Source organism: Crocodylus porosus, unplaced genomic scaffold (assembly GCF_001723895.1).
Source record: "Crocodylus porosus isolate Cpor-Errol unplaced genomic scaffold, CroPor_comp1, whole genome shotgun sequence".
In the NCBI taxonomy this organism is placed as follows: Eukaryota; Metazoa; Chordata; order Crocodylia; family Crocodylidae; genus Crocodylus; species Crocodylus porosus.
Window position 1 is genome coordinate 18,118,220 of NW_017728917.1, and position 26,457 is coordinate 18,144,676.

At 52.4% G+C, this 26,457-nt stretch overlaps 1 protein-coding gene across 1 annotated transcript in view; it reads right to left on the reverse strand.

Moving 5' to 3' along the window:
* Positions 1-26,457, reverse strand: part of PLXNA1 (plexin A1) — a 225,109-nt gene that overhangs the window by 100,856 nt on the left and 97,796 nt on the right. The window contains exons 4-8 of the mRNA XM_019536823.1: positions 25,015-25,155; positions 17,663-17,763; positions 14,832-14,955; positions 12,549-12,702; positions 11,306-11,405 (exon numbers count right to left, since the gene is read on the reverse strand). Coding sequence (XP_019392368.1) covers positions 11,306-11,405; positions 12,549-12,702; positions 14,832-14,955; positions 17,663-17,763; positions 25,015-25,155 — 620 coding nt within the window. The remainder of the gene's footprint in view (positions 1-11,305; positions 11,406-12,548; positions 12,703-14,831; positions 14,956-17,662; positions 17,764-25,014; positions 25,156-26,457) is intronic.

Here is a 26,457-nt window from a genome sequence, read left to right on the forward strand (position 1 = left end):
AGTGTTCCCCTGTATTGAGTACGACCGGTCCCACACCATGGGCTTGATCCTAAAGAGATGCTGAGTAGCATCAGCTCCTGGCTGGTACCTTATAGGAAGTCCAGCTTAGCATGATGTTATATTGCACCTAAATACCTCCTACTAGCCTAAGTGGGCTAAATCTGCAGCAGCGCCAAGGCTGTAAATTTGGCCCAACTGAACTCATGTACTCTACCATTTAACCACACTAGGATCTACCTGATTTCTTAGCTTTGCCGTCGCCTGCCAGGAAATAAACCTACTTTTAGAGACTCTAATGTACTGCCCTCAAAGCAGCCCCCATGCTGGGCATATGGATTTTAATTCCCTAATTTACCCCTTCATCCTCCTTCTAACTTAACAGACTCCTTTTTAGCACCCCTGTTTTTCGAGCTTGGCATCACATTACCACCCTCTGCCACCAGGATGTCAAAATTATGTTATTCCTGTTACTCATGCCCTAGTCTCCAGTGGCATTTTAGCTCCATTCCAACAAGTTCCCAGATTATTGCAGACTAGGCAATGTGTCTACAGACTGCACGGCAAACTAGAATCCGGACAGCAGGGACCCTAGGCCAGAATGTGTTCCAAAGCATGGCTCGAATATGCTTCAGACATGCTCACCTTAGCTAGTGAATGCTGCCAAGCAGAGTGGGCTTTGAACTGAAACCGAGTTGCTAAAACCCTACAACTCAGAGTAGGGAGACATCTAAATGGCTCTACTCTTCCATCCTGCAACAGCAGCCTGAGCTCTTCCCACTGGTGACACCAAAGTGAAGCCTGAATTGTACAAACCATACTAGGGTTTAAGGATGTCGGTCAACCCCAGCACTGCTATGAGGCCGCACCACCTTCCCCCGCCACTCCCCCTTTTCCTGCATGCTTTGTTCAGCACTGAAACACAGAACAGCTCTGAGAGTGCCATGACCCTGACACTTTTGCACCAGCCCCCTCAATCCCTGCAAACTGCCATGGGCACAAACAGACACTACTGCCCTGGCACATGCCTGTGTCATGCTCCAAAGGCTTTTCATCCTAATGACCAGCCCCAGACCAACTCAGTAAGAAAAGTCAAAGCTGAGATTTTGAAGCATGAGAGGCTTCTCCAAATGTTTCTGCAGACTGGCCCGGTCAGACTACCCTGGCAGCCAAAGCAGAAGAGCAAGCTGAAGCTCTCTGGTCTTGGCACATCCTGCCAAGGTCGGGCTCTACTTTGTGTCTGGGGTTTCATCCCCAGTGTGTCCATTTGTCACTCCTGCCGGTTCCTGATGCAGTAGCAGGTTGCTTGGCAGCATGATGCCATCTGTGCCGTCTCTCTCCTTCCCACAGCCAGGCATTCTTCCCTCAGCACTTACTGTCTAAAAGACTTTCACCATTTCGGATAATTAGAGGAAGACACACTCACATCCTCCCTTGTATATCGGACCCTGCAGCAGGAACATCCTCTCCCAGAAGGCCAGTTTCCACCGGCAGTCAAGCCGAGCTGGAAACAATTTGATGCCAAACACAGGTTCGGATGCAGATGAGGCACCCTGGACTGGCTCTGCTGCTGAGGTGTCCACAGGGAGCTGAGCTGCAGCATTGCCTGCTTCCTCTTTTCCAGGACCATGTGACTGGAGAGAAACTCAATAGTGATTTCACATTAGGCAAAGAAAACCCACATGGGGTTCATCTACCACAGAACTACCAGAGAAACTACCTTGTCATGGATTGCTGTGGTAGGAATGGTACATATTGTCTACTGTTGTGGGGCTGCAAAGGACTGAGAACCATCACGACTCCAGGGCTCCCACCCAGAGAAAGAGTGTTCAGGACTGCAGACGACAGCAGCTCTAAAGCAAAAAACCTCAGATAGAGAAAGCTGCCTTGGAGCTGCACTGACTTAGGTGTAACAGGATAAAATGTCCTCTTCTGACCTGCAGCCCCCGCTGCCATCCAATCCAGGTCCCTGTGCCTACCCAACCCTGGTGTCTTTATCCTGCTCCCCCTTGGAAAGGAGGTCAGCCATAAACTTGCTCAGAGTTAAGTGTACATCAGAGACACACGATGCCCAAAACAGCAGGGTGTGGGAAGGGGACGTGAAGCAGCAAAAAGTGCTTGATTTTGAGACCAGTGGGTCAAGAACGTCTCTGGAAACCACAGGAGAGTCAAATGGAGAGTGCTCCAGAAGCATCACTCCTGAGATCCCAGCTGGGACTGCACCAGCTCCATGGAGCTAAGTCCCAGAACCAGTGGACAGTGGTTTCAGGAAAACATCTCCTCCTGGAGTTAAGGACTAGGCAGCTCAAATTACTACAGCACTGTTGTTCTTATCCCTCCCGCCTGATCCAAACTGAAGGAAGGCTTAAGGACACAGGAACAATTCACCCCAGGGAACACGGGCTTTATCGCACATCAGCTGCTCCACGATAACTGAGTACATGCTCTTACCCCAAAGTCAGTGGAAGCTTAACCACGGTAGCTTAGCCCCCTTTCACATGGAGTAAAAGCAGGGACACGGGCAGCTACCGCAGAGCAGCTGACACGTGATAAAGTCCAGCCCGCTTATTCTGCAGTAAATTGTTCTCATGTCCATACCCTAAGAACTTCTCATCAACTTCAACGTGCTGCAGATCAGACCTCATTCCTCATTCACCTTCACTCACTCTTATCCTCAGGCATGGTGCACGCTTCTCTATTATATTGGTATTCGCATGGTCTGGGAAACAAGTCCACTCGCTTCTCTTATCTCCGGCTTAAAAGAGCTGAGAGCTCTTCAGCACTCTGTGCAGAGAAGGGAAGGCAGAGAACAAAACAGGCACCCACGGGGCGGAGGGAGATAAGCCTGAGCAGGGAAACAAGGAGGAGAGAGACAGAGAGAGAAGAGGGGAGAGGAAAGGAAAATGGAGGAAGAAGGTGGTTACCTTTGCTCCCCCAAAGCTGCCTTTAGAGAACAAACCAGAAAGAGGACGCAGGGAGCATTATCTGGGTGCTTGACACAAGCAGTCCAGGCACCATCACAGCAAGTGGCAGGACAGACCCCCACCATGGGAGATCTTAGCCTGGAGCCACGGATTTCCACAGAGGAAGGACACACAGGGAGGAAAGGAGAGGGCGACTTCTACTAAGGGCATATGCAGAACAAGAGAGGTTCAACTGGAAGGGAAAATGACATATGCGATCCATGCTGATGGAAACAGCATCTGCATACATGCGGCACCTCCCTCTGACTTCCTCAGATCCTCCAAGCTACTTTTAAGACCTTATCTCAGTAAGAGAGATATGCCCTTAGTGAATATTAGATTCTATTAGAGCCTGCGTTTGGAGTGGCAACTGGAGGAGGGGAGGGGTCGCACTGCAAGTGATTTGAGCTCCACTCCCATTACATTTGCAAAACAGGCTGGGGGAGGTGGGAGAGCAGCAAGAGGGAGTCAGAAGTGGGTTGATGCCACTCACCCCAGAGGAGTGCGAGCAGTTCTCTGATAGCCCCTGGCACTGGAATCGCCGGGGCTACAGGCCAGCACCCATGTTCTTTTATTCCACCTCACCCAAGGTCTTGCATGGATATCTCCTTATGGTCACCTCTCCCTACCTGCCCACCACAATTTGCCCTGAAACATCACTGTCTGAGGGAGACCTAGACACCTCCAAACATGAATGCTATTCCCTCAAGAAACCACACCGCCCTACTGGCCATAACCCAGCCCTCCCTACAGCCTGGTGTGTCTCACCTATGCTCTTCTTGGCTGGCCTTAAGGCCTTACTCACACTGAGTAGTACGTCCTCAGGCCAGTCCCACTGAAGACCATAGGATAGCTCACCTAAGTAAATGCAACACCAGAACTGATCCAGGAGGGTACAAGTCGTAAAGTCTGTCTGCTGCGAGACCACTGGGGCAAGGACTCAGCATTTACGGGGGAATGAGGTGCATCTCAGTGGCAGGGCATGCTACAGATCCGGACTGAGGCATATCAGCAGGACAGAGTGGGAAGCCCCAGATTTAGATTAGCAAAATATGGACTGAGGGGTACTAGGAGAGCTAGAAGAGTGTGCAGCACTTGCACTCCCCCCTGGCTCTAGCAGGCACCAACACACCCATCCTGCTTCCAGAGAATCAAAATTATGTGGAGATAGACTCTCAAGAAACAGTGATTCACATGCTAGCAGCGAGCCCAGCCCCTGCCTTCTTTGCAGTGCCACACAGCTCTCACCCCCTGAAGCAATGCATTAAAATCCCATTTGCCTAATGGAGACTTATAACGAAAGCCTGACCTGTGAGATAGGGCTGCTCTATTCAAAGGCGGCACCGCTCGCCTCCCTAGAGTTAGAGAGATGCCTGGCTTCAGCTGCAGTAGCGTTACAGCCGCTACAGCCATTTCCCCATTGTTCTGCAATGCCCTCGCAAGGCTTTAAAAATAAACTTCATCCCCCTGGCCTGACCCTCTGACTCTAACGTCTCCCCTACATCATGCAGAAGCGGCCAACACAGCTGCTTTTGTTCACCTCCCCTCCTTGTGCACAAAAGTGATCCCAAAAGCTGTCGCTGTTCTGGGAGGGGTTTTACTGGAGGGTAGCCACCACCGGGGCAGGCTGGGGAGCTCATACGGCAAGGAGATGATGCTCTTAGCAATAACAGCTTTAATGGGAGGTGAGGGAGAGTTTCAACCCTCACCCACAGGGCAGCATTTAGCTGCCATCACTGTCACCACATGGAGGCAGCATTCTGGGCTTCTGTGTTTCCTGTGTTGGCATGTGAACAGTACTACATCCGTGTGTGAAACTCAGAGAGGATGGACATCGAGCAGCCCATGGCAACTGTTCAAGTTCAGAGTCCCCCTCCCAGTCCCATCTGCCAGGATCCCCACGTCTCTTTCACCCTCCTGGATCAGGCCGGGTGGTCTACTGCTGTCCCACCTGCTGCCTTCTGTCAACGGGATGGCTGTGGTTTCCAAATCTGGCAGAGCTGCTGCTTTGTGATGGGTTCTCTCTGCACAGGCCATATGGGAACCTGGGAATGTGCTGACATGCTGCAATATTAAAAGTCAAAAGTTCTGCATAATTTACTGACTGAAATGAAGAAATGGCAGAATCAAGCCCTACATCCTCATGAACACCTCTTCTTTCCCCTCCCCTCATACCCTTTCTGCCTGGGAACAAGACTGCAGAAACCATAATGAAGTGAAACCCACACCACAAAGGCTGGGAACAGATATAGTTGGACAGTCCCATGAAGCACTTGGTGAGGGCCAGACCCTGCATCTCTATGCGCCTGCTCCCCCACAACCTCCAGCTCTCAGGTCCAGCATTTCCCCCTCTCCAAACCTAGTCGTCTGAGTCCTGAAGAACTCTCCCCCTGGAGACGAGCCCCAGCATCGCTCCATCGCTCTCCCCACCCCTCTGAAATCCCTGACTCTCTTTCAAGACCTATTTCTCGCTCATCTTCCTAGTCAGAGACCACAGCCCCTACTGAAAGCAATAACGGAGCTTTGTGTTAGACCTTTATCTCTAAGGAGGAACTCAATTTCCTGGAGAACACCTTTAAGAGGCAGTTTAATGTGCACAAAGGCATCACATCATCTGCATACACAGATTTTGGACATGGGATGATTAAGTGGATTATCAAAGCTCTTGAAGTGGCCTTTAAAGAATGCATGTCTGATCAAGGCCTGCTGTGGGAAAGCCCCCAAGGGGAGGGGCTCATCGGGAGGGAAAGCACAAAGAGTTCCCCATGGAGGTTTCTATCCAGACATCCCCTTGTGGGGCAGAGTTTGCAGCCCTGCCTGAAAAGACCAGCCTGCATAACCAGCTCACTGAGCCTAGTGGATGAGTCCCATAGTCAGGGACATACCAAGGCTGTCCTTCTGCAGGTTCATGCCTCTACCTCAGCTCGTGGGAGCCCGTTCTCCATGCAGCATGGCTCAAACACAGGTAAGCTGACAGGGCTCTCACAGCTGATGGCTGCTCCAGGGACTCCTCCCACCTACCTTCCTATACAGACAGCACAGAGAGTGCTGCCCATTTGGTCCCCCTTTGCCCCCCAAAACTGGCAGGGATGTGAGGTGTACCCCCCTCTAGCCCATCGCTTCACCATACACTCATCTTACTGCCCCAAGAGACCTCCATGTGATCCAGGGAAAAGGAAGGGAAAATGCTGTCCCAGAGCTAGCCAATCCCCTTTCTGATGCAGAAGTCTGTATAGCACCGGAGGATATGAATGAGGGGCTGTGCTACACTGCATGCCCCTTAGCAGGACAGCTATTGAAAATGCTCTGAACAATGGTCTCCGAGCAGCCTGATCATGGCCTGCAGGCTCTGCACAAAGCAACTAGCCCTTAACCAAATATCTCCCCTAGGAATGCAGAGGGAAGTTCAGCCCTTCCTAGTCAAGGCACATAGAACTGTGCACACCCCCATTACATGGACCAGGTCCTCACAAAGGGCTCTGTCAAACACTTTGTGCTAATCAAGGTTTAACAAACCGCAGCCCCGTTTATCTGGGAAAGCTGGGAGGCAGCTTTCCCAAAAAGAATACAAGCGGCATTCTTCTCCACAAGTCTCCCAGACAGTGCGCGGGGCTGGCCTTGAAAAATAAGCGGTGTGGCAACCTTGTCAACAGTCACCACCACTCTGGCGAGAACAGGAAAATCGATATTGAGAGGTGCTACAGGACTCTGGTGCCTCATGTCACAGCGATTCCTCTCTTGGAAAAGCAGAGCCAGAAGAGAGCGACAGTCCAAGACACCAGTCCCGATGCCCCATCTCAAAGCAGCGCGGAAAATATTGACAAGGTCTAAATGCATCAACTCACTGGGGCATCTCGAAAAGAGAATCATAACCCCTTCCTCAGCCCAGCCCTGATTTACCAGGAGAGCTCCAAGGCTCCCAAAATTCCTCCTGGCTGATCGGAGCAAGGAGACCCACCATTTCCAGAAAGGTGCTATCAGAAAGCACTCCCCACCTGTCTCCTTGCCAATATCCTTCTCTTTCAAGCGGTTACTATAGAAATCATGTACAAGGCACAATCGCTTTGTTGTTAACACCAAATGATTTGTTTTCATCCTGAACAAACCTTGATAGATCTTCAAGGCTCAGGACAAGGTCTGCCTCCCTGTTCGTGCTTCTACAGAGTAAAGCAGTCACTGGAAACAAGCCCCGATTCAGGGTTGCATTTCTGAGGAGGCTCAGCTTGAGATGGATCTCAAATCACCACACCAAGGCCTCATTATGATTTAAAGTCACTCAAATGGCTGCTCTCCCTTATAGTAACTTTCTGCAGGGAATACCTGCATAACCCCACAAGTCCGTGGGACCTGATGCCCCTTTTCCCACTCCAAGCTCTCCCTTGTGTGTCCCTAGATCATTGTTTACCAACCACTGCGCCATGGCACAACTGTGTGCTGTCAGAAATGAGCAGGTATGCCACAGAATTTTGCCATGGCAATGAGCTACAACAAGCTCATAAATATTGGGACGGAGAATGCCTTAACAGGTGTGCCGCAGAAAAATGTTATTAATGGAAGTGTGTCTTGGGCTGGAAAAGGTTGGAAAACACTTCCCTAGATGACAGGGCATAGGGGGAAGATGATCCAGGGTATTCTACTTACTCTATGCCAAGTATGGACTGCCTACCTAGATGCTGCCACAGTAAAGGGGCTGCACAACTCAGAACTGGGGTCAAGGTCTCAGATCTTCTTTAAAGACACTTGCTCCAAGAGTTGCTGGGTACCTTGGGACCCAGCTTAAAACACCTTAAAGGGGCCTGATGTTTGCTCATCCTCTGCAAATCAGCTCCGTCTACGGCACTTCAAGCTGTGCACTCCACAACACTCGCCACACTCAATGGTCTTTGCTGGCGTCAAGCAGTTTAGACTCCAAATGTCGGAAAGGGAGATGCTGGGGAGAGGCGAGGCAATTTACAAAACCTAACAGGAGCAGAAACATATTCTTGCTTTTATAAAGGTTTCAATATAAACAGCTTTGTTGTTGTTATTGCTGCTGTTGATTTCGACATTCCCCTGGGCTATCAAAAACTCAAGGCTGCGGCAGCACTCAGCTGGAGAAACAGAAAGCAAAACTGCCTAGAAAGAGAAAACGAAAGTCACTGGCCTGGCTGCCTCATCCCAAGCTGAGGAGGGGCAAGGCCTGGCACAGGGGGGAAAGTAAAGGAGACTGCTTAAAATTCTTTATGCTGGAAATTAGCAGTATGGCTGGCAGAGGACTCTATCAGCTCCCAGAGCAACGCTCTCTGCAGCCCAGGGAAAGACGAAGGTGCCAGTGACATTCATCAGGGATCTAGCTGCTATTAACCCAAAGCAGGGGATGAGCCTGAGCAGCACAGGGTTAGATCACCCTACAAAGCCTTGCAAGGACAGATCAGAAAGAAGAGGGAGCTGTACCCTGCTTATGCCCCTCCAGTTTCTCTCCTAAGGAGATGGGCCAAACAGACCCTTTCTGAGTGTTTCTGAGCTCCCTTAGAGAAAAAAAGAAGCCTGCCTAAGCCACCTCAGCCCCTAAACCAAGTTCCCAGTGGCCTCTAGAATAAGTGTAGTGAACCCCGTTCTTGCAAGGCGCTGAGCACCAAGGGTGCTGAGACCATGGCAGGACTGGACCAAAATCATGTCATGGGTTTTGCCTACAAATATCATAGGCACCTTTCCAGGCGCAAACATGTCGGGGTAGGTCTGCTGGCATCAGTCTACAGAGCCCCACTGGCTTCCCTACTGCTGCTCCAATTTGCACCAGTGGAGAAGCAGCTAGCCATTTTTCTCTCTCTCTGTAACGGTTTGAAAATCTCTTCTAAAACATTTCATCCTCAAGGAGACAAATGATTTAACACTCAGGCCCTCGGCTCCCGGCCCAAGCAAAAGCTGCCCAAACGTGAAAGAAACGCATAATGCGTGGTGATCAGAAAACTCCACAGGAAAAACATTAGCCTTGTAGAAAAGTGCATTGTTCCTAATACAGAATTTATCAGGCCGACTTATAGATTTTTCCTCTGCACAATATGAAACCTGGATCAGAGAGGCTATTAACTCTGAGGAGATCCATTAAAGACTCCCATCTGCAAATGGTATTTAAAAGTATTGCATCATCCTGGATATTGTCATGTTCTTTGGCTATGACTTGACTGCAGGTCACACAATTAAAATTGCCTCCAAACTCTAAAATCCTTGACGTAAAGAAAATAATAATAATGCTCAACAGCCTTGAACAGAGACACTTCTATCAGCTCCAACCGGAGCCCATAAATATTAATGCCTCCGTAATTAGCCTTTTTAAATAATGCATCCAAAATTAAACACCAACATGGTTATAAATCAGTCAGTGCTTTTTTGTGGGTTTGGGGGGTTTTTGATGTTTGTCTCAAGCCCATAAAATAAAATGTCACTTCCCTCATCATCTCTCCCCTCTATGCTGGCAGGATGATGAGGCCCTGATCTGGCCATATCTGGTACCATTTGTAGTCAAAAGTCTTGTTTCTTTTATTAAAAAAAAAACTCACATCTGCTTTTGGATTTGCAAACTAATGACAAGCAACTTGCCTGAGCCAAAGCTGATCTAATGTTATTGAAACCACACGATGTGAAGGGAGATGGGAGGCATAGCTCTACTCGTGAGTCAAGGTGCGAGAGAGAGGCATGTTTTATGCTCCCCCCTGCCTCACTCTCCTGTTTTCTCCACAAGCAGCAGGTGGTAGTGAAATCCCAGCAGTGAGACCAACCTCGCCTCCCCAGCACGAGTGGTCTAGAAGGTGTATTCTCTGCTGTATATCACTGTCTCCGCAGCCCTCATCACAGTCCTGACTGCTGCATTCTGCTGTCCAGGCACTATGCCCCAGGGCCTCTTAACATTTCCTTTTGCATGTGGACATGTCCTGGGCAGACAGGTACAGCCACAGGCTCTTCTCTTTGCCAGCAGCCCCAGGTGCTGATGCATGAACGTTCACTGCAGGTGTCCTGGAGGCACCCCAAGACACTGCTTCTCAACCGCTGTTTCCTTGATCAAAGTGGAAAGTGCAGCTTGTTTGAAGAATCGGCTTTGAAGTTGTTTGTAGCAGAGCTCTGGGTCAGCCCTCTGAAGGACTACAGACATTGGCAGGAAACAGTCCAACCCAGATGACTATACAGCCCCTCTCCTGAAATTATCTATCGCTCTGTTCCACAGACCAGCCTGAATGTTACCATCACCAGAAAGTATCAGGCAAGCCAAGAGAATCACTCCATCACTACCTCTGAATTCTGGACTCACATCCACGCCAATCTCTTCCCTAAGGTTAACATCCTGTCCCAACTGCCAGGCTGTCTAACTCATAATTGGATATCCTAATAACTCACATTTCCATGCCTTGTTTTAGTACAAGCACAGCTCAGACATCCCAAAGGCCAATGTTTAAAGTGGGTTTCAGCACAGCTGGGAGAGAAAGCAAGGGCACAGTTCCTTCTACTTAGAAAACTCTTAGGCAAATGCTGCATAATATGCAAAATGTTCCACTAAGCCTTGCTGTGACTTTCCAGACTGCCATCCAGCAGCCCTGGGAGGCAAGTACCTTGGTAGGAAAATGTAGGACTTTACTGCTTTTCCCCAGCCAAGTCCTTCTGCCCTGTATGTTAACAGTTTCCATGAATAACAAGACGTCCAGCACGTGAAGTCCAAGTGATCGCTACAGCATCTGCATTCCAACAAACAGCCTGTTCCTTCCAAGGCTTTGCAAAAAGAAGTCAATTGTGCAAATGAGATTCTGCTGGAAGCAGCGACTGGCAAAGCTACAGCATTGGCTTCAGGTTGGTTGCCTTGCTCTCACTTCCAGATCAAAGTACTTGGCATCCAGTAAGGAGATGTGGGGGTTTCTAAGCTTTTGTGGCCCTCCAACCCAGCCCTCAAGGTTCTGCAAGCCAGGAGATGCCTTCACTAACACTCTGCTATGCACATCTGCACAACACAGCAGCTGGCAGGGCATTTGCAAGGGCACCGCTGATTGAAACTTAGCAAACAGTTCTACTGATTAAACCACTGGAAAGAAGTCCATCTCCTCCATGTTAGAGCTGGATCAGGCCTTTGGGCTGGGATGAATTATAAAGCACAGGTGTTTAGAGACTTCCTCCATGTTCTCAGGGACCTGACCCCTTTTCACCATACCCAAGTTTGAGAGGAGAACAAGATGACTTGGGTCCCCAGTCCCCCTCCACCAAATCCCAGTGAGATGCAGAAAAACAGCTGGCACCCTTGGCCCCCGCCTGCCTTAGTCTGTGCTCCCCCACTGTGCCTGCCTCAACTGGCCCCTTTCCCAGAACACGCCCAGGTGACTTACGACTGGTGGACACTGCAGTTGTAGAAGACAAAATCCACAGAAGCAAACTTCTTCCCAGTCTCCTTGGATTTCAGGTAGAGCTTTACCACTCGCTTATCGCCTGAAAGAGAATCAGGTGGACGTGCCATTCAGAAAGGTGCTGCTGGCAGGGCAGGTCACACACCAGAAAGGGACTGAGGGAACCCAGTGCACAGCTCAACACTGAGCAAGTGAAGCCTGTGGTGGAACAGAGCAGTTATCCCAATTATCCCCAATTAGCTAGGACAATGGCCCAATTCCTGAGCCAAGAAGAGGGGGAGCACTTTACCATGCAGCCTTCCAACCAGCTGGCAGGGATCACAGGCCAGGTAAGGTCACTCAGCACTATGCCTCTACTTTGTGAGGTACTGGTGAGTAGCAGCAGAGAAGCACAGGCTTGGGCAAGGGTTTATGGCAAAGGAGAGGACTGAATCCCTCTGTGTTACAGCCTCAAGCAGTGTCCTGAGGAGTTCACTTTGAAATCACAAGCCTCATCAAAGGATGCTCCCATGCTAGGGAGCTGGGTCACCACAAAAGCCCTCAATGGGATATAGCCACAGGCCCTCAGTATGCAGTCAGGCTTAAGGAGTGGGAGAAGATAAGATAGATCACAGTCAAACATCTACTCCTTCCCAGCTACGGGACTAGTGTACTCTGCCTTTCCTATCTGGAGTTCAATCCTCCTTCCTTCCAAGACTGCTTTGCCACACTCCAGAGACTGATCCCTCACGGCACTTCCTTCTGCAGAAGAACTGCGTTTCGTGTTTACCCATGCTGCACCCCAAGCTCCTGCTTTGGGGTCCATGCAGAGCCCTGGGTCCTTTATAAGCCATTCAGGTCCTCCACTGGGAGAGGTGCAGCCAGCAGTGCCCTTCAGCTAGGCCAGCCTCTCCCAAAGGGACATGGAGAAGACATGCTAGCTCCTCCAGTTCATCCTCTTCAGGCCCAAGCTGGGCTCAGCCGCACACACCTTTCTCCACGGTTTTTCCTGTCTAGCTTTGGATTATGGAGTCTCCTTGCCCTGGCCCTGAGAGGACTACTACACTGCCAATGTCACCTGGGTCCCAGGATTACAAGTGTATGATAGTTGGGAGCAGACAAGAGCGTATATTTGTGCAAGATAAATACAACAGAACATGCGTGTGTATATGTAATTGTAAAGGGATTCTCTCCCAGCCCCTGGGGACACTGACGTCAGGAGCTATGCATGGTTCCCCAAACTCACCTCGGCCCCTGGTAATGGGGATGACATCCTTTGCAGAGGGAGAGCTGCAGTAGATCCTCCCATCTTCGATGCGGCTCTCGGACTCAGTGAAGTCTTCAAAGGAGCAGTTCACCCCAGCCGAGAGGTCTGGGACATTCCAGGCCTGCAGCACCAGCTGGGGTCAAGAGGAAGAATAGTCACCATGTAAATCAGCTAATGAAAGGAGCTCTTGACTCATGAACAGCCCCAGTCCAGAGGAAAGGCTAGAAGCAGTCCCGCTTCCCTTCCTCAAATCTAGCAGAAAATCTGCCACCAACCCAGGAACAAGCACCCCTGCCCCCTCTGGGAAATGCAGAGGACAGGGTAGGAAGTGAAACCTAGAGTGTAAGAGCAGAAAGAACCGCTAACCCCTCGAGTCTGACCTCATTCCTCTACAGACCACTACATTCCACCTGGCTTTCCTTCGATTGAGCCCAATGGCTTTGGGTTGATTAAAGAATATTTTTCAAGAATGCATCTAAGCTTGAAGACATCAAGAAAGGGAGAACCTACTACTTTCCCTGAGAGTTTGTCCCACTGGTCAGCCACTCTCAAAGCAAAAACTCAGTGCCTTATTGCTCTCTTGGATGTCTATGGCTTCAGCTTCCAAACACTGGTTCCTGTTACACCTTTCTCTGAAGAGTTAAAGAGCCCTTCAGCACCCAGCATTTGCTCCTCACAAAGGCACTTACATGCTGTAATCAACTCACCTCTCCATCTTCTTTTTGATAAGCTAAACAGATTGAGCTCTTTTAGTCTCTTCAGCCCTTGAATCAGTCAAGAGTGTTCTTTTCTGCAAGGCCTCTGTTTTTTTCAACAGCCTTTTCTAGACTGGGAGCACCAGGACAGTGCAGTGTTCAGACATCAGCTTCATCCAGTCACACAAAGATGAAGTCACCTCCCTAGTCCTCATTACAAAATACTCATACAGCCAAGACTTGCATTAGTCTTCCCCCTCCCCCCAGGCCCATGTGTCACACTTAGAGCTCATGTTCCACCAGACCCCAAATCCTTTCTAGAGCCTTAGCTTGCCAGGGTGCAAATCCCTATTCTGTAGGCCTGGCCTGCATTCTTAGACGTCTGGTTACATTAATACACATTTCATTTGAAAGGGCCCTGTTTCCTGAACAGCCCCAATCACTTTTTACAACTGCCCCCTCCTTCACTAGTACTGACCACTCTATAGCATCTTTGTGCCATCTGCACATATTATCACCAGATGGTAACACTTACATTTACTTCCAGATCAAATGCTGAACAGAATCAGGCCTTGCACCACTCTTTGCAAAACCCCTCCAGAAAAACCCTACGGGATGGCAATTCCACTGACAACTGTGGTGTGAGATCTTTCTGGTAGCCATCCATTTAATATAGGCTTTCCTACTTAATGCTCATTGTTGGTCAGCTTGTTGAGAGGCACTGAGTTAAATGCCCTGTAAAAGGCAAAAGTATATTGTACTGGCATAGTCATTTTTAACAACCTAGCATGTAATCTCATCCAAGGTGAAATCGGGTTTGTCTGACAAGACCTGTGGTCCATCAAACCATGGTGGCTAACATTAATTATAATTGCAGCCTTTAATTTTGTATCAGTTAAATCCCAGATCAGCTTTCGCCTTCACTTGTCCAAGATAGGTAACAGACCACCAGCCTAAAGTTACCTAGGTCATCTCAACTGCCCTTTCTGAACATCAGCCCAAAGTAAGTCCCCTTCTAGTCTCCTGGAAGCTCCCTACTCCCTTCGAATAAACCTGATTTAAACACTGACATCAGAAGGCTAAAGATCTCCTCAGCCTATTCTTTTAGAATAGTTACCCCGGCCTGTGAGGATTTAAACAGGTCTATCACTAGCAAATGTCATCCAATCTCCTCTTTAGTTACTAAGTTATTTCATCAGCCTCACACACTACAAGGACATCCTGCTTCTTTCCAAATGCAGGGCAGACATATCCCACAAACCTTTCTGCCTTTTCTGAGTCAGGATTAACCATGTTACCATCTCCAGGCTACAGGTTCTATCACTGTTTGGATTCCTTTTCATCCTAATAAACTCACTCCATCTTTTCCTGATTAACCTTAGCTTCCCAGTGAAGAATTTTATCACATGTCCCTTATCAATATCCTGAACTTCATAACATCTAATGTATATTAATGGCTATCTAATCTGCCCCTGTAGACTTGCTTACTTATCTCTAAATGCTGCCTTTGCTTTACCCCTGAGGCAGAAGGTAGCTGGTGAGGGTACCAGCAAGGTGAGTGGCTTACCGGGACCTCAGACATGGTAACCGATATGTTCTTGGGCTGGACGGTGAGCTCGACACACTGGCGCAGGTCAGAGGCAAAGCGTTGAGGCTCATCAGCCCTCTCACACCGGTCCTTCCGCGAGCAACTGGAAAGGGATCAAACAGGCACAATGAGAAAGTGAATCCCCTGATCAAAGAGTTATTCCTCAGCCTCAGAGCTAAGCACCACTATGCCTCTGGGAAAGCCTGGGACTTACTGCTGCATAGGGCCCTAGGCAGGGCTCAGGGATGAGGCAAGGCTTGAGGACCAGGGACAGATGTCTCCCAGGATGGAATACAGAATGAATGTGACATGGCAGGCAGGCTCTGAAATGCTCTGTAACCCCAGCACAACTGCAGACACTCAACAGCATGCGTTTGGACAGGCAGTTTCTGCACCCACCAATGCCCACAAAACACACAGCAGTCCCAAGCACCCCACCTGCAGCTTTCTATCCGTCTACCACACTCCAGAACCAAAGCACCATCTGTATGCCAGTCCCACAGCACTGCAGCACCCCAGAAGAGCCTAATCTGCTCCCCCTTCAGCTCTGCTGAAGCCACTCGGTACCAGCCATGTGCTGGTTTGAGCAGTCCTTCTCCACAAGAGTTCTTCCCCATGCTCTGGACCAGCTCTTCAGAGAGGAGAGAGCAGTACACAATCTCACAGCCCCTCCCTGATGACGTCCCCTGGCCTCTCTTCTTTGCTCCCAGTGCTTCTTTCTTGCACCCCCATACTATATGTTTCCAGAGGCTTCACAGCGCAGCTCAGGCTTTTCACACTACCTCCACACTGAAGTTGCTCCCCAACCCCTGAACCCAGCTCTGTCCAAGTGCTTTCCCTTAATGAGCTCCAACCACATCCCTCAGCTAGCCCTCCCTGAATCTGTGCTAACATTATTTCATTACAGGAAGCATTTAATTAAGTGTAAAGAGGAAAAAGAGAAAAAGAGAGAGCTTCAATCTGAGCGATTTATCTCCTGAGTAGGCACTAGCACCATACTGTGCCCCAGACACACTCTGGCCTGCCCCTCCCCAGCCCCCAAAGGACTTGTGGAAGGAGGTCAAGGCAGGGAGCTTTAATTAAAATGCTTTGCGTGGCAGGAAAGATGGGCTTCCAATGAGGCACTCAAATTTCATCCCTTGGAATAAAGTCTTCCCCATGCTGAAAACCGGATTTGTCATCTGTGCTTCCCTTTTTCAATGCTGCGTTTCCCCTCCCTCTTTGCCTGGGGGAGCTGAGCCCTGAGCCCCGCTGTCAGGCGACAAGATCTTTGCCTCTAGCTTCCCAGAGCAAATTACAGCCAGTCTGCGTGGCCCACAGCTTGAAGCACATGCGAGAAGGAGCTGCCTGCCCATGATTTATCTGTGAAATGACACAGCCACTTCCAGTCAGACACAAGAGGGGAGGAAGGGCAGCATGAGGGGCCCTAATGGTTTATCCTCAGTCTATCCCTGCAGCTGTGCCAGCCTCACCACTCAACCACAGCTGTCTGCAGCTGGTTGGATGAGCACCGCAATGTGGTAACCCACTGCAACAGCACCTGTTGCTGGGCTCTTTGGTTCTGACCTGAAACCTACCCTCCAGACAGTGACTTCTGCTTCTGCTGCCTGGGAAGCACAGAAGAAAGGCAGACTCTGGAGAAGGCCCTAGTCACCACATGCCAAAAATCTCCCTCACATTCATACTCCTCCCTCTAGAGCACAGACTGCAACCTGACAAGCACCAGAGAGGTGGCCAGAGGCCCCAGTTCCCTTTCAAGCCCCTGAGCCACGCTCCACAAGGCTTGGCTTCTCCTACCAGCATCTGGAAACAGCCAGCCAAGCCAAGAAAGGCTATGGTACTGCAGGGATGAAACGTCCTAGGATCCAAAGAGTTAACAGGCCAGTCAGGTCTCTGACGCTCATCCCCGGCAGCTGCCACCGGCTACAGGGCATTAGAGCAGCTGCACAAGGGTCATGGGGTGAAGGCCTCCAGTTGCCATGGGGCTGGCATCGATCCATATGGCGGGGCAGACCTCCTGCCCAGCCTCTGGGCAGCTGCTGTCTAATCCTCAGCCACCCGGCACATCCTCCACGTGCTGCATGACCCCAGCAGGCTGCTATCCAGCACCCTTTCCACACTGGGCCACGTCACTCCAAGGCATGCAGCACAGCTGGTGGAGTCAGCCAGAGAGCAACAGCACAAGCCAAATGCCCCCCTCCTCCACAGCCTACAGCCAGTGCCTCTCTCCAACGGGCTCCCTGATGCCCCTGCATGCTCAGTGGAGCCAGCAAGTGCCACACCACCAGCAGTGGATAGAGCCACCTGTCATGGGAAGATCGGAGGGAAATCTGCTGAGCTGGGCTCTTCTGTTCCCATCACCAGGGCTCAGCCAGGGCTCTAAGGGCTAAGCATGCAGTCAGGAAGTGCAGATAGTGCACCCTGAGCAGGTGAGGACTCCGCAGGGGGGAGAACAAGGAGGATGCAGATCTGAAGGGGAGATCTACGGGCCAGGAGAAAAGGGAAACATCAGGACTGTCAACGAGGGCTCAGGCCTGTGATAGCAGGGAGCAAGGAGCCAGAAGCAACAGACACCAGCACAGCCCCAAGCTTTAGCAAGGAGCCAAAGACAACTACCCACATAACTCGCTTGCTTAATCCAGAGGGCACTCAGAGGCCACAGCGATGGGTCTAAGTAAATGCCTTGGACAGAGCTCCGCTGCACCCTGGCTCTGGGCACTGGTCACAGGGAAGATGCACTACAGGCAGCCTGAGGGGAGCCAGGCAGGAGGGGTGCAGGATGGGCAGGACGTGCCAGACAGTGTACTTACACGTTATGAAGGACACACCAGCCACAGTGGGGATCCCTGGAGCCCAGGCACAGCGCACAGCTCTTGTACTGCTCACAGCTCTCCACGGGCACCCGCGTCACCTGGAGGGAGACAGAGACAGGGGGATGATGACCTCCCCTGCCATCGGGAAGCTGCAGGACAGCCAGCTCTGACCCAGCCATCTCCCTGGGGAGCCCTGAACACAGGAGAGAGGGACTAAGAAAAGGGCACCCAGGCTTGGCCAGCAGAAGGCAGCACCTCCCTTGGGGGGCAAATGGCAACAGTGCCTGGGAAGGAAGGGACAGGGAAGGACACAAGGATCCCACAAGACAAACACCGTGGTTAAGGAGGAAAATGAACTGGGACTCTCCACCTGGCGCTGGACCCTGCAGCATGCTGGATGAAGAGCCCTGCTCTTGGGTATGAAGGAGTTAACAGATTTAAGACAAAATCCCAGGGCCCAGGCTCTGGCGATCAGGAGGGGCAGACAGAGGGCCCCTTCCTGTGCTTTCATCTCACCCTTTGCCCCAGGCTTAGGAAATCAAAGGGCCAGGCTAACAAGTGAGAGCCCAGGCAGCGCAGATGTGCTTGCTGATGCAGCTTGGGCAGCCCAGGCTCTCCCTGCCATGCCAGGACAGCCAGAGAAGCCCAGCTGTGATAAGCACCTGGGCACCAGGGCCCCACGCCTGCCAGCTGACTGCCCTGCCTCCCTGCCCTGCTCACAGCTTCCAGACACACGCCTCGCTAACCCAGGGAAGGGAAGGCCTTGATGTGCCACCACCAGAAGGTCTCCAAGAGCGGGGGGTCTGCTAGACAGAGACACCCCTTGGAGAGGACCATGCTGCCTCTTTCAGGACACACAGCCTGGAGAGCACTGTGGCAATAGGCCCCAGCATAAGTATGGGGCTTGGCAAAGGAGCTCTGCCCTCCCTCCCACCGCTTGGCCCTGCCACTGGGACAGACACAGGTTGGCAGCATCCACACATAAGACAGGATTTTCAGTGATGGGCACATTGGTGTGTCTGGAGAAGCCCTGTTCAGACACCCAGTCTTCATACAAAGCCCTTGTGCCCTCCCTCAGCACCAGGCAGAGAGCAGCAGGACTAGGGATGTGTGCCTTTGTATATGCCTCATTACCCTGCAAGTCTTTCTGGGGTCAAATAAGGTAAAATCTGGTCTCTGGGAGCAGAAGTCCCCTGAGCCCACTATACTTGGGTTGTTCCAGCCCCATAAACAGCTCCCTGCTCAGCTCTGGAAAAGCTCATGCAGGCATGAACATAACTACAGATGCGGCGACACCAGGGCTGCATCCCAAGCATGGGGACACATGGGACCTGACTGCGGAGCCACAGGAAAACTCCCCCTCTGCCTCCCAGCTCCAGGGGAGCTGCACACACCTCGCTCCTTCCCAAGGCACATGGCTCTGCTTTTCACTCTCTCCTTACACGCAGCGCCTTGCCCCTAGCCTGGAACATCACAATTAGCCGCTGTGACCACCCGTGATATTGTTGGTAACAGATATCAACTGCCAGACCCTGACCCCCAGCCCATGGGAAAGGGAGAGATGTTAAAAGGAACTGAATCAAGTCGTATCTTCTGCCCACCCCAGGTTAACCCAGTAACCCAAGATCTTGAGGTCACCTCCCAGGACAAAGGGTGTTCCAGTGTCCTGCCTTAGGGAGACAGCAAAGCCTGAGCTCCCCAAGGGGGCTGACATGGGGAGGAAAGCAAGAGCCCCATGGGGACTCCTCTTCCTTAATGGGTCCCCCGTGTCTCTCAGCTCCTCTGGAGGCGCTACGTGATGGGAAAGCAGATAGTCACTTCAAGCCAGGGAAATCTAGATGACATCCATCAAGAATGATTGAGCCTTGGGAAGAGAAAGTATCTCCTGAGTGACACAGAGAAAGCCAATGTGCCAGCAACAAGACAACCCCTTCTCATGCCTGGGGACCACCCGGGAAAGGTCACAGGTCTACATGTGTGCACAGTGCTCCCACCAAATGCGTTCCCCTCACCCATGACATGCAGCTCCCCACACTCCCACCCCTCCTCCAGCTCTGTTGAGGAGCCTAACCTCCAGCTCCTTCTGCTATTCTGGGCCTCAGCAGCCTACACAGCGTGACAGCAGCCTCAGCCCTGACCCCCAGCTCCCGCCCCAGCTATTCTAGGTGTTGGTCCCCACCCAGCTGTCCATGCCCCTCAGCACGGCAGCTCCCCAAACTGAGCCCAACAGATATTCCATATCACAGCTAGGGCACTGCCAGTGATGTGGGCACTGGCAGGTGGGGTGAAGGGGGGCATCACTCCCCTGCCTCCCAACTGGCCTTAGGTCTGGAGCTCGTGCCAGCCTCTGCATTAGTTGGGTTCAAGGCAGCGCAGGAAAATGGGCTGCAGCTGGGCCAATCCCTGTCCTTGATGCCCACCAGACCCCAATACTTCCTTTAATATAACTGCAGAAGCAAGCCTGAAAGGGTTACATGCTCTTTATTAATTGCTCCTCTAGATTTGATTAAAATCCCCTCATTCCTTTGGCCCTCTGAGCTCTGTTACAACTGTTCGTTTAATTACTTTCCGCCAACACCCTGATAACGCCAGGCCGCGGTGGAAGAGCTCATTTTTATTAAGGAGAGGACCGGGGTAGGGAGAGGTTTCACAAGATGGCAAAGCTTTTTGCTCGTCAGCCAGGAGACAGAAAGATTGAGTGAAAAGCCACCAGAGCACCGTCTCTGTGCGCACCACGTTTGTTGTGTTAGGTGCTGCACACGTCCACAACTCGGTGATGCCACAATAGGAATGACACAGTGGAGGCCCGCACAGAAGGAGCCTGGCAGATCTCAGCCCACTCCCCAGTAGAACCGATGCCCAAAAAAGAAAATCATTGCCACATGACTAGCCCCCAGGTTGGCACACAGGGAAGCTACCCCATGGCTTGAAAGAGTCATAGGGGGTGAACCCACCTCCCCCAGTCTCTCCAAGTGGGAGCTGGGCATCATTGCCTGGGGTAGCATACAAGGAAAGCCTGCTCCCCCTAGCCAGGCTGGTCTTGTGTGCTACACAGCAGCCTCAAGCCTAGCTGCAACCCGCACCCGCTTGAGGTTGGCAGAAGAGCGCTCTCAAGGAGCTGCGTGAATCTCGGAAGCTGAGGGAGCCCTAGGGGCTCTTTACTCCAGGACGTGGTTTCACCGATCTGACGTGGCCAGACTTAGCTTGGTCACATCCTGCGCTGAGGCACAAGCAAGGCCTAGTGGTTCAAAAACAGGTCTGCTCCCAGCAACGTGCATCCTTGCCCTGTGCCTCGGTTTCCCCATTGGTAGAAGGGGGTGACAATGTGCAAGGAAGGGAAGAGGTTGCATTCGCTGGTGGCTGCAGAACCTAACATGCATTTCAGCCACAGAAAATACAGTAGGCACACCCCACCCAGGCAGCAACACCCACCCCACTGCTCCATGCTGCCAGGCCAGCAGGGAAAAAGAGGCTCATCCAGACGCTGAGCACACAGGCTGCAAGTGATGGCTCCAAGGCTCAGATAAGGCTGGCCAATCAGAATCTTCTGGTTTGCATACTAATGAGAACACCTGTAGCGCTCCAGTTTTTGTTTGTCCCTTCCATTGCCCTGGGCCCAAAGGCAAACAGCAGCCAGGAGAGGAGGAGGAAGAGGGTGGGGGCTTCATCCCCCCCCAGCCACAGCACTTATCGCTTCCTCGGAAATGTCACGTGTCCTTCCCCAACCCTTCTGCACCCAGATGGGATGCTGGCTGGTGCTCAGCCTTCATCTCCTGCTACTCTTGGTGATAACAACAGCAAAAACAAAACAGAGCATCCCTCTCTATCCTCCCCTCCGCCCCTGGGGTTCACTGAGCAAGCCCCTCTCCTTGCCATGGCACCCCACTATCTCTCACTCCTGCCCTCAGCTCTGCAACCAGGTGACAGCAGGGAGGCAGCCAGGAGCAGCTACGTTTCAGTGACATTTCCCTGCCAGAACTTCCCTAGCCTCTAGGCAACTTCTCCACAATACCCGTCTTCCCTCCAATCTCTCTCTCTAGACCTCCTGGGGAGCAGGACACTTCCTGGTGCCCCTTTAACTGGAGTCTACAAACTTTCAGTCTGAAAGGCACCATCACATGAACACTCCCGCATAACCCAGCAACTCCACCCAAGTGACACCTGCACCAACCCCTTCCCGTCACCTCACGCCTGGACACAGCTGGACGGCACTGGGGCAGCATGGACTCCGGAGAGGGGGAGCTCTCTGAGGACAGCCTGCAAACCCAGGCATGTGGCCTTCCCTCTCCAGCCCTCAGTAACAGGGAGGCCCCAGCACGTAACTGGCTCTGTAGTACCAGAAACAGCACCATCCTCTGGCTTCTTCACATGTTTCCACAGGAGGCAGCAGCTTGGACCTTGCCCCAGTTCCATCAGCCCTTCCTAGCTCCCAGCCGTTACTGGCCCAGGCACAACCCCTGTCCATCACAGGCAGGACAGCCTGCCCCCGGGACCTGCTGGCTAGCTCCAGCTCAGCAACAGGCCAACAGGAGTGGCTGCTCCATGATGGATGAGTTGCAGAGCATTTAAAATCCCACTGACATGCTGGAAGAGAGGCCAAGTAGAGGAGGCAGCAAGGGGCTTGGTGCAGAGAGATTCCCTATGGAGCCCCTTCCCTGACCCTTGCAGATACCAGTGCTGGTGGACTTGACTCTAATGAATTTCAAAGCTTCTTTGCACCAAGCCCTGCAGTGCTACCTGGAAAGCCCAAGGTTTTCTCCAAGCCTCTGGTGGCCTATAAACTAGAAACAGGAACTGGAAAGAGGAGGAGGGAACGGCCTGCTCCATCCCCCGGGGTTGTCTAGACAAGCCAAAGGCCCCAGTCCAGCATCCCCCACCTGGGAGAACGGCCAAGCCGCCTCCTCTAGTCCAAGTACAACTGTGGTTCCACCCTCGCAGGCTCCAACCCAGAGGGAGACTCGAAGATGGAGACACACCCGCAGTTGCACAGCCCGGATGCAGGGCCCCGACACCACCAGCCGAAAGGTCCGTTCCAAGGGGCCAGGAGTGGCAAGGGCCTACTGCATCCTGGTTTCCCCCACACCCCTGCCCCAGGCTCCAGCCCCACTCTACGTACGGCTGCAGCCACGGTTAACGGCACTGTGAGGGGAACAGAGCTCCCAGGAAGCCAAAGCGTGGGAACCCCAGGCATAGCATAGATGGGGAAAGCTCCTCTTCACACGGGGAGAAGCCAAGGCTCTGGCCTCAGCATAATAACTCCCATGCAGCCAGCACCCTGGGGACCCTTGGTGGGAAGAAGTGAGCAGGCTGAGTCCCCTTTTGTAGCCCTGCAACTGCTCCAAGCCCAGCAGAGCCAGAGTTGATGGGTTGTGACAGGGAACCCAGCAGCTCAGAAGCCTGCCCACGGCTCCCGAACGGTTAAGTGCACTGCGGGACGCTTCCTCACTCTCTGCCAAAGCAAGACCACCAGAGGCCATCCTGCTATCTACCTCTCACACACCCTACTTGAAACAGCGTGTGCTGCATCCAGCCTGCCTAGCAACTGCAGCCAGAAGCCGCTACGCTCTCCTTACCCCCAGGGCCAGCAGGTTAAAAAAAAATGTCTGGGACAGATAACAAAAAGCCCTTCAGAGGCAGTGACTTTGGACAGTGCTTGTCCACGTACCTAGTGAGGCATGTGGAGGCACATGTGGGAATGGAGCTTGCCTGGAAGAGCTTACAGGAGACTGGTGCTTTTCTCACTGCACCTGCCCACCCCCTCACCCCACCCCTCCATCCAACATTATCAGGACAGCATGTGACCCCTAAGGAAAAGATGTGGAAGGGGGAGTCCAGCAGCTGCCAACAATCACTACTACCTGGGGCAAGGGACTACAGTCAGGACAGGATTGCCTGTGCCTGTGTCTGCACTTTACACAGACGGGGCTGAGCACTGCAGCACAGCCCCTGTATCCGCCAGCCCCGTCCAGGCTCCGCTCTCAGCCTGCACTGCTGTCCCAGCCAAAGCACAGGGGGTCCAAGGCAGACATCTCTGGGTGCAAGCCAGCCCCACTGGGCTGCAGGAGCCCAGTGATCTCAGCATCTCAGCTAACCTTCACAAGCATTAGGCACCAGCACACCGCTGCCCTTTTGACAGGGTTGAGCCATGTAAGGGAGGCCTGCTCCCAAGGCTGGGAGAAGACAGAAAAGGGGCAGAAGGGGACAGCGAAATACCCAACAAGTCACTGCCCTACGAAGGAGGAAGCAATCACTGCAGTGATGGGTGACAAAATAAAGAAAGCAGCAGAGGGAGCCTGCAGCAAAACAGGGAAAAGGTAACAGGGCCATGCAGCAAGGCAGCTGCCAAGGGACAACCCGACAGAGAACAGAGCTGCCCCCTCCCGACCCCCCGAGCAACGTGCCGAGATTCCAGTGATCCTCTGGAACAGAGACCTCTACCCCGATGTGGCAGCAGCTGTCCCAGTACCCCTAGCAGAGTATGTCTGCCCTGTCAGAGGGTCTCCCAGTCTCCAAGGAGTACTCCAGCCCTGCCTTTTGCTTAAGCTGTTGAAAGAAGGACCAAACAGCGACTGTGCCACAGGTTCGTGGCCACCAAGACCAGAACTGACAGACGGACCGATGCCTTCTACACTGGCTGGCCTCAGGCAACTCTTTTTGCAGAGCTGGGGGCTGCCAAGAGGTGATATCGGTACCTCCCAAGGGAAGTGCAAAGGTGCAGAGAGCACACTACCTCCTGAAGGAGCCAGGCCCACATGTGTGCATAGGCATGTGCCTTGCGTGCCAGTGATCTTGGGCTCTCATGACCACGTGCAGCACTGCCAAGTTCTCATATCAAGCCGCGGCAATGGCCCAATTGTCCTGTGAGACGATGAGATGGATCAGCTCCTGTCTCTGCTTCCTCCAGGACAGTCTATGAGTCCACAGGAAGAGTGACCAGAGCCAACAGCCAAAGTCTCACAGGGAAGAGGAAGGAAGTTGGGCATCCAAGGCCCACTGCACTTTTAGGAGCCAGCACCTCAATCTCATAGGCCCCCTGGGAACACCTTACAAAGAGGATGGTACTGTCAACCAGCAAAACCTCCTAGTCAACTGTGCTGGCCTCCAGCTCTGAGGAGAGGCAAAAGGACAATGACAAAGCTCTGGAAAAGGGGCTGCAGCAGCAAGGCTGCTTTCACTCAGGCAATGCAGTGGTAGGCACATGCTGGGGTCCCCTGTTGTGTACAATCAAGGTGAGATGGCTGCCACCCCTTCACACAAGCAGCTCCCCTCATCTGCCAACATCATCCCAGTCTTGCCGGCAACACCGTGTTCATGCCCCCCCAACACCACCTCCCCACCTAGGCGGGTACCTGCTTTTCAGTCATGGCGTAGATGTGCTGGCGGTCGGGGCTGAGCACCAGGTCACGCAGGATGGAGCTGCCTTCATGGGCCACAACATTCTCGTACTGCAATGCTGAGCGTCCACCGGCACTGGATAAGTCCACCAGGATCTGCAGAAAGAGGGGAGTGGGTTAGTACTCTGTTGTGGCCCAGCCATGCTGTAGTCCTGCCAGGAGCTGGGGGCACGGGGGCAATGCACCACTGTGGAGAGAGCTCCCCAAGGACAAGGGCTGAGAGGCTTCACACATACACCCAAACCCTGCCCAGAAGCCCATATCGCCTCCCTGCTTCACCCTGCACTGCCCTTGTCTCCTCTGACACAGCTTCCAGAAAGAGTTAGGGGGGAAAACAGACAAGTCCCATCCAGCCCACTACCCCTTCCTCCCAGGGCCAGGTTGTGGCTTAATCTCCAAGGGCTTCACGCCACACAGGCTGGGGCAAAGTACCCCCAGAGAAGAGGGAATGTCCCCTCTGGGACAGCAAGTGGCTGCACCTCCATCTGCTCAACCCTTTGGTTACCTTCACCCCCTGCTCCTGGCTCCACCCCCACGGACCCCTCCAGCATCTACCCCTTCAGATCTGTGCACACAGAAACCATGTCCTGCTCACCAGCACAACGCCAGACCACTCCTTTCCCCCCATCACCAGAGCCTTGCAGCCATCCAGGTATCCTGTTCTTCCCAAAGTCCCCTCCAGTCTGCCTTTGGCAAATGAGGAGCCCAGTACTTGATGCAACAAACGACGCTCTGTCCCACATAAGCCACAAAAGGGCTTGTGCACCCTCCCCCTATAGCATGGCACACCTGGACCACAGCTGCCCAACAGGGACTGGACCTACCGGACGGGGCTGTCACTGCCCTGCCTCAGTCTTCCTCGAGATCCAAGACACAGGGCATTGCTCAGAGCCAGGCCTGGGGAAGTCTTTATAAGAGACTTAGAAGCAAGGGGCAGCAGAGGGGCAGAAAGCACCCTTGCCCCGCAGAGCAGTATCAGGGACATGGCAAACAGTAATCCCTTTACACACACAATTACATTACAGCTCTTCCTAAGCACACTGGTGTGACACCAAACAGGTGGTAACCATGTTAGGAGGCTTTACAGGGACAGAGCCACTGTGAGGTGGGGACTCGGCTCAGCGCAGCTAATTCCCAGAGCCCACTGCCACCCTGTGCTAATGACAGTCGCCTCCCAGCAACGTGCATCCTTGCCCTGTGCCTCAGTTTCTCCATTGCTCCTCAGGCAGGCTCTGGAGCAGGGATGCCCAAACCAGGTCATGAATCCAAACAACATGGAGTTACAAGCCCCTAACTCCTCTGAGCCTGTGATTATACCAAGTATCCCTATTAACGAGAGGCAGAGCATTACCATGCCTCTGCTGCTCTAAAGTAATTGCCCTCTCAGACACTCCGAGG